Source organism: Egretta garzetta, unplaced genomic scaffold (genome assembly GCF_000687185.1).
Source record: "Egretta garzetta isolate BGI_Z169 unplaced genomic scaffold, ASM68718v1 scaffold248, whole genome shotgun sequence".
Taxonomy (NCBI): Eukaryota; Metazoa; Chordata; class Aves; order Pelecaniformes; family Ardeidae; genus Egretta; species Egretta garzetta.
In genome coordinates, this window is record NW_009260596.1 from 440469 (window position 1) to 457850 (window position 17382).

Below are 17382 nucleotides of genomic sequence, written 5' to 3' on the forward strand. Positions count from 1 at the left end.
CAAGTGGCAAGATAAGGTTTGCTTTCTTGTCCATTTCACCAGAAAAGACCTCAAAATATCCCTTTCAGAAGTTTTCTGATTTGGTCGAAGGTATTGTCAGCTTTCTTTTTACCACAGCATTTGTGTTACTTTGAAAACAATCATTTGTGGCTAGGTAAGCATTGCAAAGTAAATGCCTTTTGCAGCAATGCAATATTGAATTTGCTTAGTAAGGCCTGCGAAGATGTGTGTTTATATGTAACTTTACATGCACTGACAACCTATGCAGTCCCAGCTGTTGGTCATTTAAAAATCATGACCTAATGTAAATAGGGTTCATGCCTGTGCTTCAAACTCTTGAAATATCAATGGCATACATATTCTAATTTAGAGGCAGGATATCTTTTCCTCCCTATGAAGTGTTTTCTTTTGTAATGTATCCTTTCTCTAAGATAGTAGGCTGTCAAAGATAGTAGGCTGTCAAAGTAAGTAAATGGTAAAATATTTTTTTAGGCAAAATATTGTGGAGAGCCAACAGAAATGCTTTTGCATGCTTGCCTTTTTGCCAAGAGCAATCTTTTAGGATGCAATATACTTTTGTGGAGCTATTAAGTGTAGAAATCTTGCAGTCTGGCATTCTTGTCCAAGCCAAATTATAGACCCTTTTCTTCCATTATATCTGTGTACCATAACTTTCCTCTTGGCTTCCCAATTCACCAAGATGGGTTGTTTATTTAAAAATACAGTAGATTTTAATGTCTTCCCAGGATGTATTTGTGTTAATTATTAGAGCTCTAATTCTGAAACTATCTTATTTTTCTGTACATGGATGTATTTCTCTAGGTAAATTTCATAAAGCAATTCTTTGTAACAAGCAGCTTTTACAGATCAGGAGAGCCCCTCAGGTGGCCCTGAGTGGTTCTGGAGTGAGAAGTGAAGTAGAATTCCCTTGCAGGTATGACCACTCCACGGACTGTGCTACAGCTGTGAAGCTATGACCCAAACTTCAGACTTAGCGTTAGTGTTCTGTAATGCACAGAAGTCTCTAGGTTAAAATCAGTGGTGAAACATAAACGGTGAAGTTTCAAGTCATTAGTAAGGCAATCAGGAAAAAAAAAAAAGAAGTTATAAGCAGGGCAGCTAGGCCCACTTTGTTTGCAGTGACTTTAGCAGTTGTGTGAATACAGGCTTTAAAGCAACTGCACTTCATGTGGGTGTATTTTATATTTTCTAAAAAACTTTGCCTTCAATGAGGCAGTAAAATAAAGGCAGAATTTTCCAAAGAGCTCAGGTTCTGGTGTCTGTGTTGCAACTGTTGCTTCTCATTTTGGTACTGAAAGGAAAATTTGCCTTAAGGAACATGTAAAATTATATATATACACACATACATATATATGCATTGTGTTAAAGCAGGTGCCCTCTTGACACACCCGGGAAAAAAAGTCTCAGTCTGAGGTACAGTCTTTGAATAAGAATGTGTCTGAGGAAGAAAATGGGCATAAATGAGGAAATAAAGCTACAAAATTAATATTCTGTTATGGGAAGAGGAAGGAAAAGAAAATTATTATGAGGGTATGTACAAGTCAGCAGTTTAATATTATTTTCAACACCCAATTACTTTTCCTCTTACACAGCTGCTACTGCTTTTCATTTAGTGCTCTGCATGGTAGCTTTGGTACAACTTTTTTTCCACACTGCCTTACTGCTTGCCTGCAGCAGGGTAAGCTCAGTTTTCTTAATAGCTGTGTATTGAACTTACACACCTGTGGTCATGAAACTACATTACCTGTTACAAGCTGAGTTTTTGCTTGTGTTACTGAGGTAATGATCTGAGCTAATGGGAGAGAAAATAAATGTTAGGGGGGAATCTGACTGGGTTTTGTGAATAAATCAAGTGCTCTGAGCTGGTAAGATGAACATTGTTTCAAGTCATGAGGCAACAAGAAAAGTTAAATAGTAGTAAGCAGTAGAAAACTTGCCTTATCCTTTCAAACTTATACTAGATTTAGACAGAATGAGATCCCTTATGTAATAATTAATAGAAAGTAAATAAGCACTAAGATGTATTAGCAATGAGAAGCTAAGTAGCAAGTCAAGCTCAGATTAGTAGAAGAGGACTATGGCTTTACTATCCACACAGGAACAGACTTGATAGGGCTGCTGGACTCTTGCCAGGAAAGTATCAACCACTGCAATATGATGTGTTCACTAGGCCAATGGGAAGTAAAAATATTTTTGCACATTTCTAGTGCTTTCTATCAGAGGACACTATGACAATTTACCTATGTTAAGGAGTTGTTGACAATCTATAACCACAGGGAAAAGAGGCACACAGAGTTGAGGTGACTGGCCATTGTGGGCATCTCACAATTATATACAGAGGGAGGCACCAGTAGACCCAATTTTGGTTGTAACCAGAAGAGATATTATGACATTGGATGTAGCTGCTGCAGTATGATGCAGATTTATGCAGGAATAACATTTATGCCCCAACTCACTTTAGAGCTCTCATGCTATATACAATAATTATGTTTATCAAGTCAGTGATAAAAAGCATGCAAGATTATGAGAACCTCAAAAAGTTTTTATGTCCTGATGGAAGTTGTTTCAGTTCAGTTTTAGTCTCACGTCTAGGTAGATTTTGTTGGCTTTGCATGTTTTTGACAGGAAGGCATGTGGCATTTAGTGGCTTTTAATTGAATTTTGGTTTGGGCTTTGAAATTTGTTTAAATCCTAAGGCCAAAATGTATCTCAGGCAGTAGAAAATTAGGACTCCCAAGCCAGAAAATGTTTGCCTGAATCCTTATAGAATGAAAGTGCTAAATTTGATGATGCTGTATATTTGGAAAATTAATCATGCCTAAAATCATATGCAAAAATTCTAGCCATCTAGACCTTTTTTGTGGCAAAGGCAGTCTTGCCAGTCCTGAAGCACTAAGAAATCGTGAGTCATGAATGTTACCTTTTTGTAGGCATTGAAAGAAGGAATTCATGTATAATTGCATGGTTTCCCAAGTTGAAGCTTTAAGAAAATAAAGTGTATTGCAGGAATCATAATAAAATACTGAGAGTTGGCAAGATAGAGAAATGTCTGGTCCTTAAATTTTGCTTTGGAAACCAGATGTTCAGATTTATCTTTAGGTATATTATTTGGGCTTTATACTAATGTGGTTCTATGGAACTGCATGCTCGTTGAGGGCAGAAAGTTACCGTTTTAAACAAAACCACACTATATTCCCATTGGCTTTTGCCAATGAATGCTTTAGTTGATGTTCAAAATAACAGCTTTCATTTCTATCATATAACTTATTTGTCTGTTCAAATAACATTTATAATCCTCATTAAATGTAGAATTTTTAAACTGAAAATTTGGCTTTGATAAGAAACTTCCTTCAAGCTTGGTAACCTTTCTTTTTTTTCTTCCCCATCCTTGCTCTGACTCTGTTATAATTCATATAAGGCGGTATGGTTCTATGCTAATATCCCAAATTCTAGTGCTTGACCAGCTGGTAATGGTCACTACTAAATTTAAGTGTTTTCTGTCGTGCAACTGGCATAAAGGGAATGAAACAGATAAGGACCTGAGCGGACAAAAGAAGTGAAAGGAGGACAAGACCTGGGAGCAACTATTGATCCCCATGCATAGACTGGGGGTTGAGATGGCTAGAAAGGGTCTCCTAACACTCTGTGGATTCTACCTGTACCAGGTTTTTGAGCATAATTGAATCCAATAGCAGGAAGAAAGAAATAATAGAATTTTGTGGGGATTTTATTCTGTATGTCCCTACTTAAATGATTACAGGAATTTCTGAAACTTGCTTCCAGCAGCTCAAAACTAATTATAACACCTTTTTGCTCCTCAAGATAATGTTAGCTGTAGTGCTGACTATCACAGCTTTTGTAACTTTAGGTGATGTTACTTTGACAGTATGCAAAGACTTCCTTTTCTTTCTGTGCAAAAATGAAATTTAAGTATTGCAAAGAAAGGTAAGCTATGGGGAAGGCTTATAATAAAACAAAAATTATTCACCTAGAGAGCACCAGAGGTCTTTCAGTGATAAGGTAGCCTATCAGCTAATTTACTTTCTCAAAAAGACAAGCAGCCTGCTCTGAAGAGGTCTTCATCATTTCCCAACCCTTAATTAACCACTTTAAACAGCATCCAGATGTGTGCTATAATTTCAGTTGACTTTTTGTTAATTACTGTGTCTACCTGGTGTTTTGCAGGCAAACATGAGCTCATTTTGCCTGTTCTCCAATCAGAAGTTGTATAGCTACGGTTAGCTCAGTGCATAGCTCAAATCGATTAGTCCCGCTAAGAGACAGGATGCATTAGCTGAGGTCCAGTTCTGCTCCAAAATGGGTGCATGGCTTCTCATCAGCTTCAGAGTTCAGTTAGAGCAAATCTGTATTTTGCTACAGAAAGTCATATAACAGAGCGTACCCTTGCAAAGCAACTAATTCCTAAAATTAATACGAAATACAAATCATAATTTCAGATGACCAGCAATAAATCTATCTTCATGATAGATTTAAACAAAGATATGTAATATTTCTGTTGTTATAATTCTATGAGGAGAAGTTTTATATCTGTGTATGTTTGGCACATTACATTTTGTCACATCACATTTTTTAAAACCAAATTTTTCCTTGAGTTAGAAGGCATTTTGATCATATATGCCGGAACAGCACAGTCTGTTCATCAGTTATGTAACTCTGCCTCAGGAACAGATTTTTGTACACAACCCTCCCTAAGACCCTGAGAGCCATGATTGCAAAACCAAGAGGACTTACTTTTTTTCCCTGCCATTTGCATTAAAATAATTAATTTTGAATTTCTATAGAGTCCTCTGTCTAGAAATTTTGTAGCTTATAGTCTGTTACAAAAAAACATAAATTAAGTCCACTGCAGCATGGCAGTACTGGAACATTGTGTCCACCTCATTTGGCAGATGAGGAACATGAGAAAATAACCACCATACCCATGGTTAAAGAATTTCTGTGTCAGAGTGAGAAGCAGACAGTGCTGCATTTCTAAGGAGAAAGTCTTGAGAGTCAATAAGTCTCATGGCTGTTAAATAATTCCCTGCCTTCATAAACATTATTTAATATATATTCTCCAGTTCAGGGGAAAAGATTTACTGCATTCTTTATAAGCGATGCAATAAAGAGGCAAGCTTTGGTCAGCTGAAATAATGTTTTAATTAATACCATACATCCCATATGCAAATACCATTAAGACAACCTCTGATAAATGGGCATATTTCCTGAATATGTACAAGTTAAATGAGCCTTGCTTCTAATGAAGGGATCCAAAATTAAAACAAGTGTAGGAGAGAGACTTGAATACAGAATTTTTATGTTTAAACGATTAAATGATTAGTATAGACTTAGTCACTGTTAGGTTGGTCATGTTTCTAAATATTCTAATTACATTTTCCCACTCAGTCTGCCAGCTACAAACATTTTTTTCACTTACAGATTTCTGCTGGCAGGACTGAGAATTTGGACTTGGGCCTTTGACAGCAAGAGAAACTCTAAGTTGTTAAAACTGTAAAAGCAGGTATCAATGTGATGAAGCCCCTTGTCCTCCTCCTTCTGCCCAGTCATATGCTCTAATCCAGAGGAGGTTGTTATGTGACTGTTCATATCCACAACTGTTTGGTAACCTCTGAAAGAGAAATTACTGGTTTCAAACTTGTTCCTACTTCCAAGGTTTCTGCAACATGAATTAATAAAAAAAAAAAAGGCAGAAAGGAAAAGAGAGAAAGGGATGAAGCCTGTAGGCTGAAGATATATAAAGCATGTTTGGTGTTGGCTATGTGTTTGTTTTGCAGTATTAAAAATAAACCCAAAAAGTTCAGCAGTAATGATAGGGTTTAAACTATTGTCTTAAGTATTTTGGCAAAGAGTAGACTAATCTCACATGAATTACTTTTCCCAGAAGATTCCTACTGTCTTGCACTGTGCCTGAACTTGATTGAATCCCTTTTACTGCTGGACGCCACCTGAACCTAAAGCGCAGTAGGACATAGGTCAGAACCGGTGATGTTTATGCAGAGGATAAGAGATAGGGAACAAGCCAGTGTGCGGAATGATTTTGACAGAAAACACTTGCAAGTTGCAAGGAGACATGGAGATCAGAGACTTGTGATAGGAGAGGGAAATTGGGTTTGGAATGGCTGAAGGATGAGGTTAGGACTACAGCTTGACTGGAAACTGCTTTGTGGGAAGGAAGGGAGACAGACCTTTCTCACCACACCAGGGAGGATGCAGAGTAAGACCATCTGGAGGAAGAAATGAGGACAAAGTTGGTGGCATCACTGAAGATGATTAAGAAACCAGAGCAAGGCAACAAGGACTGTTAACTTGGGAGGGTAAGAGTGTTGGTGATCAAACATGGGGGTAAGATGAGGCATGCAGGGGAGACAGAAGGGCAGATCTGGGACTGGCAAGATGATGCAATTGGCCCATTTTACCAAGAATAGCTATGTAAGGAGCTAGAACTGAGGGCTGGAAACCAGGTTTAGATAACCAGGTGTGGAGAATAAGGCTGGAAAATTATACTCATGTCCAGGGGCAGAGAGAGAATCAGAAGAGGGACAGATTGGAGAGAAAGGGGCAGAAGAGACCAAGCTTGGGGAAAAGAGTGGAAAGGAAATATGGAAAACAATTTCCATCCATTCACTGCAGAATTCTCAGAGGGAAGCCTACAGCTCCTGTGTAAATGATTAGCACAGACTGTTCTGCTGTAAACCAACAGTGGTGCAACTAATCCCCTCTCGGCTCAGACACTCACAAGCTGGGACAGAACAACATTATATAGAATGCAAAACCTAACAAAGTTCTCACGCTTTCTAACTTTTGATTATCTGTGGAACTTTAATTTGTCTCTTCCATTAATTATACTATTAATCTTCAATTATGACACCATATTTTTTTTCTGCAGGCTTTCTACTTATCATCACCTTAAATGCTTGACTTTGCCATCTTAGTAGTCTTCTCTTAATACAGTCCCCCTTCAATTTGTAATCAAATTATACTGTAATAATAAATGAAAAAAATTGAGGCATTGTTTTAGTTTCTTGTTAATTGCTTGTTTAATTATAATGCTCACTATTTTGCAAAATGCAGGTTCTGACAATGGATTCATAGTCATTACTACAAATTGGTCAGGTTTTACTGTAATTTCTTTGAGTGGACTCTCATGATTTAACTGAGAACCATGTGAAAATTCTCCCAATTAGTTGAAGTGTCTAGGCTCAGGATGAAATAATGTGACCTGATTTTTTTTAGCTCTGATCTCTCTGGAGTGTTTCAAAGTGTGTTGGGCGTATAGTGTAATCAATCAATAGCATGTATGACTGAATGATGGTTTGAGCTGGGCTGTTATTTTGTTATATTCCTTCCCTTATCATTAGTTTGTGCCTGTCCAGCACTTTAAAAATTTGAAGGACTCTACAAATGGTTAGCCCTGTAAAATTCCTTCTGGCAGGCATCAAATTGAACAAACTACAGGCTTCTCTGTAGTTCATTGGAATTCACTCTGTACAGCATGAGGAGCTGAAAATGGCACAAATGTAAGCATTTTCTTTTATCATTTTAATAAATTTTCTTGTCAATAGTTTCAGCAACTTTGACTGCAATGCTTTTGTGCTTCCTTGGTCACAAAGGAAACATCACAGACATACTGAAGATGGATATGACATAAGAGGAGCTTTCCTCAGGCTCAGACATATGTTTGCAAGAAAGCAGGAGCTTCCCTGAGACAAAATTTGTGGAGATAGTTGGATGTTGTATAACACCAGTGCTAAATACACACAAGCTTTGGAGCTACACAAAAAATGAGATTTCATGCACAGGGAATTCAGTTACTGAGCTTCCCCTCTCTCTTTGCTTTTTTTGTTTTTCTTCCAAATTAGGATGAAAAGTTGAAATGGTGATATTTGAGGGGTGGGGGTGGTGTAATAATTTCAAACAGTATTAGTCTGGAAATGTGAAAAAGCATTCCTCCATGGAAATTAATTTTTTACCTTTTTTTTTTTCCCTTAGTAAAAGTAGTCAATTTCTTCTAGGAAATCATCTGTTAAGATAAAATTTTATTTTATGCTGGAAAAATGTTGTCTAACATACACTGAGTATGGAATTTTTGTAAAATGTACCAACTCTGGTTTTGTATGTACTGCACACAGCTCACCATCAGCTATATTGAATCGCTGATGCCCACCAGTGAACGCCAAAAGCAACTGATGCGCCAGTATTGCTTTGTGTGTGACTGTCTTCTCTGCCGGAATCAAGAAAAGGTAGGCTGAGTGAAGAAATTCCTTGCTAATGAAACAGAATTTTCCAAGGCCTGTCAGCGGCTTCCCTTCCTTTATGTAATACTTATCTTTTGCTACTAATTGAATGGCCAGAGAAGAGAAGAAAGTGACCTCTGCCCTCAGTGCTGTTTATGTTGCTATGAAAGACAACCGTGAAGGAAAGAAAAGCAGGAAATGTTAACAACATGATAAGAAGAATTTCTTGCTAAAAGATGCATTACAGATCATTTTGAGATTCAAGGACCTCTGAACATGAGAGTTAACATGGCTTTAAGCTGAAAGGAAAGATTTTTTTTTTCTATTCAAAAGAATAATCTTGGAACTTTAACTGAACCCACTTGTCTGATGCTACAGGAAGGCTGTGCTTATCCTCATAATAATGTTAAATTAATTCTGACAAACACCTGCATCAGTAATTTTCAAGTACTGCCAGACATATTCAGGAGTTGTTAAAGAGATTAGTGAACCACCTTGGATGACTGTTTGTAGTTTTTATGCTCTCTCTCACAAGTTCTTGTAGTAGCAGGTCAGTAGTTGTAGTAGATAAAATTTTGTTCAGTGTGACATTTTATAGGGTTCAGCCTAGCCTGGTTTAATTATATTCTGGGTTGTTTCATATTTATACAGCCTAGCTAAAATAATTTTGGCTCCAAGCCTGATGAGACATAAAATGGAATATGCAAAATGACACTGGCTTCAATGCAGTTTATGCACTTTGTCTCTCTAAGTTATATGTACGCTTGTTCTTATTTTCACTAATTCCTGTTTTGGGTGAGTCACATGCCATAGCTAAACGTGTTCCCAGTAGATTAGAAATGGGTAAGAAAGGTATTGATGAAAATGTTATTCCAAGGAGCATGATATGATTAATGAAATAATTGCTGTACAGCAAAAAAGAAAAAAAAAAAGTTTAAACTCCATGTTGGGTAGGACAGTTTTGTGTGCAGTTTTGTTCAAGCCAAAGTACACCCATTGAATACATAATGTATCCTTTGATTCATCAGTAAGCAGTTCAAAGAACAGAACACGGAAAAGTTTCAGGCTTATGACATAATGCTAAATTACTTCCTATCCATGTGCAAAAGTTGTTGGCATTCTGTGCCTGATAAAGGTTGCTGCAATACTACTTTAAGAGGGAGTGAAAGGAAGTGAAGACCTCTTTTTGTCTTTCTTTAAGGATGCTCACTCAAGTGCCATGAAATCTTAGATTAATTTTGGGGAATGGCATCCCCACAGATGCAGTGACTATTAAGAAAAATAAGCAGGCTGAAGAGTCTTTAAGGATCGCTTAACAGTTTGTGAAAGGGTAGATAAGTGGTGTAAAGACCATTCAGCATGTGGAATGTTTTAAGAAACAAGATCCACAGGCTGGAGTACACTTCGTTGTAAAAGTCAACATACAACATCAAAAAATACTGTAGTGAAGCTATATGAGCGTATATTGATGAAAACAATAGTCTTATACATAGGTTAAAAATAATTAGTTATTTTTTCTCTTTGAAATTTTTAACTGGTTTGAGTTCATATTCTGTAGGTCTTTTTTGCCCATTGGCAAAATTCCCTGTGGGGATGCAAGATATTTGGAAAGGCCTTTTTGACTGCATTCTGAAATTCTGTAGTTTCCTCATTGTTACCACGTAAAGAGGTCTGTGAAGGGCTAGGAACCTCATGTCAGCTTTGTCTGTTGACATCTATGAAGAAGACATCTTTATCCTCAGCCTCAGTCTAGGATGATTAGATATAATCTGCAGCAGTCCTTGCAGTACTGCATTTCATTTTTCTGTGACAGAGATTTTATAAATACAACTGTTTACATGACTAACTTGGATTTTTTTTTTCATTGATCTCAGTTACTGTTGGTAAGCTGAGAGGCATGTAATTGCAGCTACAGTGGGACATAATATTTTTGGAAATTATGGTTTTTTAAATTAGAGAATGGCTGCATTTAGATGCTTAAAAGTCATCAGTTCACAAAATTATTCAATAATACCCCTGCTGAAATACCCCTGATGCTGAGGCAAATTTCCAAGACATCTTGGAATATTTTTAAAAGGCAAAATTTTGTCAACAGAATAGGCAACCATTGCAACTTTGAGTCAGCAAGGGTGGCAGATTCAACACTGATTCAATGCATATAATCAGCTAGCAGTAAATTTGCATGTTACAACATTGCTTTGCAAATACAATGGCTTAGTCAACAGCAATCCACCTCATAAATATTTGTTATAGGTAAAAACACAAATTGCAGTTTGGCTAAGAAATGCTTTATGCCTTCAGCTAAGTTTTGGGGGATTTTTTCAGCTGTAGTCATCTCATCAAAAAGCTACAATCCTTCTTCTAACAAAAACTTACAGACCGTAGCTTTTTGTTGCTCCCAAATTCCAGTCTTGTTGAGTGTGCGTGCCAGCTGCTGGGCACATACTAGGGACCAGTGAAAGCAGAGGAATCATTCCTGAGATGCGCACATCAATTTACAGTAAAATTGTAAGTCAAGTCATTTCCATTGCAGCGTTTAGTCTACATCTTTTGCAATGTTTAAAAATGATCTTGAGAATCCTGTGGGAAAACCACATTAAAGTTTATATGAAGGACATTTAGGCCTTATGAGTATTAGTACTTTGTTGCATGTATGCTTATTTATTCATATTTAGAAAAATACTTTGCAAATTTCATATCAAAGAAATTAATGTCTCCTGCTGTATTTTCTAAAGGCTTGCTCATTTAGTCTTACGTGCCCAAGTGAAGAAGGAAGTTCAAGTTATCAAGTTTCTGTTCTCAAGTCAGTTACTGACTTCTTAAGTGACCTTGGGTAATTAATTTTATTCAAAAGCAACCTTTATGTTTTCTAAGATCCTGCCCTTATTTTTCATAATTAGTGAGAAGCTACCATTTCAATTGGAGCTGAACAGATTTTTGACTAAAATCTAAATCAGTCTGTCTAAATCAGGGACTGGTTTTGTGAATGTTCTGTGAAGCTTTGTTTTGCTTGATCTCTCCAAATTCATCATGAAGATGGCTATTCGTACTTCTGCTGAGTATTCTGGTGTCCAAAGGATAATAAAGAAAGATGCTGCGTTTTCTAAGGTCTTTTAGCTTTAAGTGCTATATTTCTTTCAATGAGAATAATTCTTTGAAGTGGAATGGTTTGAGGTTTGGTTGTGTGGTCTCTGCAGTTCCCATTGCCATGCAATATCTTAGCACCACATAAAAAAAAAAAAAAAAAGGTCATATTTAACCTCAGAAACATCTACAGGAGCAAATAACAGATTTAGCTTACAAAATGCTACTAATTTCTCCTAACTGCAGTTAGTCATTTAATCTAAGCCAGTTTTTAGCCTCCCTCCATACCCAAAGAAAAGACAAGCAGCTCCTTCATACTGTCTTGCAATAGAAATCTATGAAACCTGGAATGGATATAAGAAGTTAAAGGAATGACTTCCAGTACTACTTCAAGTGCTTACCCACACTTTAGACAGATACAGTTGAGTCAGATAAATTATGCTGCTCCAGGAAGTATATATAAACACAAAATCAAGAATCACATGATTACGTTTCTGTGCTAGCTGACGTGGATAGCAGAGTGACATTGCAACTATGTAGGTTTCAGCACGCTAACATCCAGATTGTCAGTAAAATTCGTTTATGCAGATCACTGCAAGCATTTGTCTCTGGCTGCTGCTGTCGAGAAATCTTACAGCCAGTGGCACTGCTTCTTCACTGTTATTTGTGCTAAAATTGATCAAACTCACATAGTGGTTACATCATACTGCAATCACACTGTTTAGCTATGCATACAATCAAGACTAATGGCTCAAAGTGCTCTTTTGCCATTCTAGGTTACAAGATTCTGCAAGGGCTTTTTCTGACATTTCAGGTCTCTGATGAACTATGATTTAAGAGGCAACTTATCTGGGAAGAATTATTCTTTATTTCTCACTTAGTGTAATATTTCATGTCACAGCTGTATCAAACAGCAAAATTCACACTGACACCAACAATGGCTTTAAAATTCAGTCACTTGGTCTTTTTAGCTAGGTATGGCAACTCCATACAATCTCTAACCACAGCCTAAGTATACACAGTTCCCTTGCACAGGTGTCTGGATCTGAGACTGTAATAAGGCAAAGGCTGTGTTTTCAGGTATACTGAAACAGGCTGCAGCCCGACCACAAGGGACCCTGTTGAAGTTGTTGAAGTTGAGCATCAATATCAACGCCAGTGTCAGCAGACACAGCCCTAGACCAAATGGAAGGGTCCATGGCTGTGCAGTCAAGATTGCATTGCATATCATGAGAGCAAATGTTCCTCACTGGTCACTGCTGATGAAAGGACTTCAAAGTGAATCTCTGCTCGCTATACAATAGTACATTTTTATCTGCCTCTCCAACTGTGAGCACAGCCATGGAGTAATCCAGGTGCATAGCTGTCATCAAAGATGAGAAAATCTGGAGGCAAACAGTGGCAACTAGCTGGACCTGTGGATCTCAAATAATTTTTGGTGCCTGGTCCTCAATGTCAGCTACATTTTGATTCTAAGAGGTCATACCACAATTCTGGCCAGTCTCTTTTAGCAACTGGTCAAGCAGCCTGGCTGCTGATAGGACAAGGGAAGAGTAGCAAGTGCTGACACATCAGTGTAAACTGGTTAAGATAAGATTAAAGTGAAACTTTTGGCAGTACAGTTACTGCCAATTTAAGTGGCACTATCTACAATTCTAAACAGTACTTTTAATGGATTTTGTCCCAAGTTGAAAAAAAAAAAAAATCAGTAACTAAAAGAGGGAAAAACCCACATCTTTCTAAAAGTCACTCATAGAATATTTCCTGACTGTCAGTACTTCAAGTTATTGCTGCTGTAATGTCTTCGGTTCATTGTATCTCTGACAGCTTTATACGTTATTATTTGCTCCATTTTTAAGATCAATCTCCACTGTAATTTGGAAATGTGTGCCTTCCTAAAAGCTGAAATCTTGGCAACGTATTACCATTCCAGCACATAAAAGCCCCTTACATTAATTATAATTAAAGATGGGATTACATCGATGACAAACATTTTAAATGGAGAACAGTTTTTTCCACAGTCGTGAGCCAGAGTATTGTTCATGTTCTACATTTTCAGCCAAGGATTTCAGGGAGATTTGTGCTTATAGAATCACTTTGTTATGAGTTGTCTTTCTCCATTGGAGCCAGGATTTAATATTTTAGTCTAGCTTGGGGTTTGGAAAGCTTTTATTTATTACAAGGTCAAAAGTAATGGTTTTGAATATGAATCATTTTTATATTTGGTCAGTATTTGATAGTTGCCAAAGCTAATAATAACATAATGCCAGTAAGTGCGTTATTCCTTTAATCAGTTTATTGCTTTGCTTAGTACTTACTTATATTGCATCCTGAGTTTTGGTAGAGAACACCACAAGTCCAGTTTCTAACTCAAGGACTCTCAAAATCAGGTCACCTGAACAGCAGCCAAGCCATCTACATAAAAATGTCACCTGCAATTCTTTAGCTGGTGTTGCACTTCCATACATCCACCAGCTCTCTTATAAAAAACACTCAATAAGTTCCTGAACCTACTAGAAGTTTTGACAATCTTTTTCTATCCTAGGAAACAACACAACTGTAGTTTAGGGATTTCATCAAATGTAAATGGTCCTCTGTGTAAGTTGATCAAACTTGTTGCTAGAGCATATGTCCATGGTTGATTTGCCTCACCGAGGTTTCTGAGAAATGCTTGAAAATGTACAAGGATAGAATTTACTCAAGATTTTCACATTTGATCTTCATGTGTGGTGTCAGCAGTACCATTGAAGAACACGTGCTTCAATCACAGAGGCATTGTTACATGAAAAAAAATTATTATTGCCTGTTGTTTTGAATTAGCATGTAAAGGCTTCATGTAAGATCACAGTACTGGTGTTAGTACAAAAATATCACCCCTCCCTCAGGGAGCATATATTTAGGAATACAAAGGAAATACAAAATTACATGTTAAGAAGTGCCTTTTTAAATTGCTGAATTGTCAGGTTCCAGAAGTTTGTGTCCCAGTTTCCCCAATATTTATTTATTTTCACGCATTTACATTCTCACTAAGTTTTCCAAGTACAATATGAAAGATGAGGTCTCCAAATTAATTCAAAAGATGAAGCCTGGGAAGCAAGGATTAAACAGGATTGTTGAAAACAAGTCTGTTCATACAGCTAACTGAACATAAACCCCCTTGATTAAAGCAAAGAATAAAGTAGGAGCATCCGTATCTCTACTCATGATTCTCAGGTACTTGCTAAGTACTAAGGCACTAAGGGCGTGTTAAAAAAAAAAGATCAGGACTTTGTTCCAACAAAATGCTGGTTTAATCTATTTCCTATCAAATTACAGAGTTTGCAATAGTTTATTTTATAAATCAGTTGTTCATTCCTTGTCTTCTTTTTACTGTTCTGCCACTAGAACTGCCTTTGAAGCAAACTACAGAAGGAAGTCAAGCCAGACCTCAGTCATATTTCACCCACCTACCCTTTCAGCCCAACATAAGTATAACCAGTGCCTACAAAAGCCAGTGGCAGTAATTAGCAGCCCACCGGGACAGAACGCTGATTCTTTCTGTAGGTGGTTGGCTGATTAACAGTTCCTTCCTTCTGGCAAGGAATTTGGTAGTGACATAAACCCTGGATCGGTTCCTGAAATCCAACAGTCAGTCTAACACTATTCTGTTCCATTTCAGAGGATCTTACCCTCTTGGGATGTCTTTCCAAACAGCCAAGGACAGAGGGCTTGTCTTTTTTTTCCTAGTGCCAAAAATTAAACTAAAAAACAAGGCAACCGCTTCTAATTTCTGGGCTCTCTTGTTCATTAACAAAGACATCATCTCTTCAGCTTCTTAGCATTTCTTGCATGACTTCTAAGGCTTTTTCCATCTTTCAACATTGTAATTTTTTCCATCAAAGGGCAGTCCCACAGACAGTGACAAATGGACTGTGATCATTTTCCCATGACAGCTTACCTCTCCCAGTTGCTTCAGGACTGCCTCATTGTGCTCTGGTCACAGCTTGGCAGCAGTCAGCTGGAGCTCACTTGGGTTGTCAAAGGTCATGGAAAAGATACTGCTGTTCTTATAAACAGACATGAGTTCAGAGCTGTATGGAGACTCCTTGCTTGTTTGGGGGATCCTTAATAGGGAAACCTATATTAATTTGGTCCAACAAGTTCATATTTGGAGCCAACGTAGGAGTATGGCACTCTCCCGGGAGTCTGGCGTTCTGCTCATCTGAGGGGAGCAGTATCCCATTCCTTTCAGACCCAGGCATCTAAGAGGAAATGTAAATCTTCTGGCAGATACTTTGAGCAGAAACACTTTTTTGCCAAGGGAAGGGAGTCTGCTCTCATCACTGTTTCAGGCTGTAGCAGCTACATTTAAGTGCCTGGCTAGCAGTGTTCCCCCTTTTCCGACGTCCAGCTTCCTTGGGACTGTCATTGGAACTATTTATTATTATGATGATTTCTTCATTTCAGATGGTGTCACTCCCATAGCAGTCACTATTTGGTCTCTGCTGAATGATAAACAGAAATAGGAAAAGTCTCGCTCTGGGTTAGCAATCTAAAATAAACACATAGAAGACAGAATATGCTGAGAGAAACGGCAGTAATTTAAAACATAAGACTAGATCAGACAAATCATCTTCCAAACACCTTTTTCTGCAGTGATTTTGGGAAGACTAGTTCACAAATTTTTTTCTAAATATATATTGAAGCCAGTCATTGCTTTATCTGATCTTAAATCTCTGAATTCTCTTTCACTGAGGGTGCTATAAGGTCTTGTGTGTTTCAGCCTGTCAGGGTGGTTTCTAATATCAGTAGTACCTAAGGAAATAATCTTGATTTTGGATGCCTTTTCTTGATCTGTTTATCAGTCACGTTCTTCTACTCTGCAGGGTGTCCACTGTTTTTAAATCCCATAAATAGGTGATTTACTTGAAAGATGTCACAACTTTAAACTGCAGAGTTTTCTGGACTGACCTTGGATTCAGTTTTCTGGGTTCAAAAATCTCTCCTGTTGAAGGTCTTCAACTCTGCATCAGAGCAAGAATGACATTTTATCCTAGGTGTCAGAGCACTCCCTATGGGGTAAGGAGACCCCACGATTCTGTCAGTGCTTCAGGCAATGGGTGAGGTTCAGGTCAATCCAGGATACAGACAGTTCACCATATCTTTTTTCTTGATTACTGCTCCAAATCAAGTAGAAATAGGAGCTTGGATATTTGTCTTCTGTATATTGTAACTAATGGGCTATGAATTTTAAAGAAAAAGGAATTTGTCTTCTGTATATATATATTCTGTATAACTAATGGGCTATGAATTTTAAAGAAAAAGGAAAAGAGAGTGGAAATACCTTTTTCTCATCAGTTCTGTGGATGTAAGCTACATCTCTTTCTGACAAGGAATGAATTTTATCATTTACCTTTAAGGGCCCAAACCAGGGCATCAACAATTTTGGGGCTGATTATAGCTAGAACCTTTGCTGGCATGCTGTATATTTTGCTCCCTCCATTTCACTGCTTTCTCTCCTGCTAGACCCTCAGCTCTTTGGGGTGAGTACTCTTTTTACTCCATACAGTCTAGAAACCTGCAAAAGAGTGTAGCTATGATTCTGATACTGCCAGATTTATAAATAATAGCAACAGTAAAGTCTACAAATGTTCCAAGTCACACCAACATGGAGGAGGAAAACAAGATGGAAAAGGACTGTCTACTCTTTATCAGCAAATTTGTGACTAACCTGAAATAGGACAACATTTTATTGGCTCACTGAAATTTTTTGCAATCAGCCATCTTCAAGTAATTTCAGCAAAAGTTTTTGTCATCTCCAAACTCATTTCGTACTGAAGGCATCACCCAAAACTAGTCCAGAGGAACCTTTTTCATTCTGGGAAAACAACTTTTTCAACTGTGGTTTCTGTGATGCTCCTTCATATCAGTGCATCCCGTCCTTCTTTTCAGATTCTGAATATACTTTCTTCATGCTCCAAATTTCTGTTTCCTAATGCAATACTGATTGTATACTACATACTTTCTTTATAATGTTGGGCAG

General features: G+C 37.6%; 1 protein-coding gene across 1 annotated transcript in view; it reads left to right on the forward strand.

Annotated features, from left to right (window-relative positions):
* Window positions 1-17382, forward strand: part of SMYD3 (SET and MYND domain containing 3) — a 406699-nt gene that overhangs the window by 331359 nt on the left and 57958 nt on the right. Inside the window, exon 6 of the mRNA XM_035900270.1 lies at window positions 8172-8282. Within this exon, the coding sequence (XP_035756163.1) occupies window positions 8172-8282 (111 nt within the window). The remainder of the gene's footprint in view (window positions 1-8171; window positions 8283-17382) is intronic.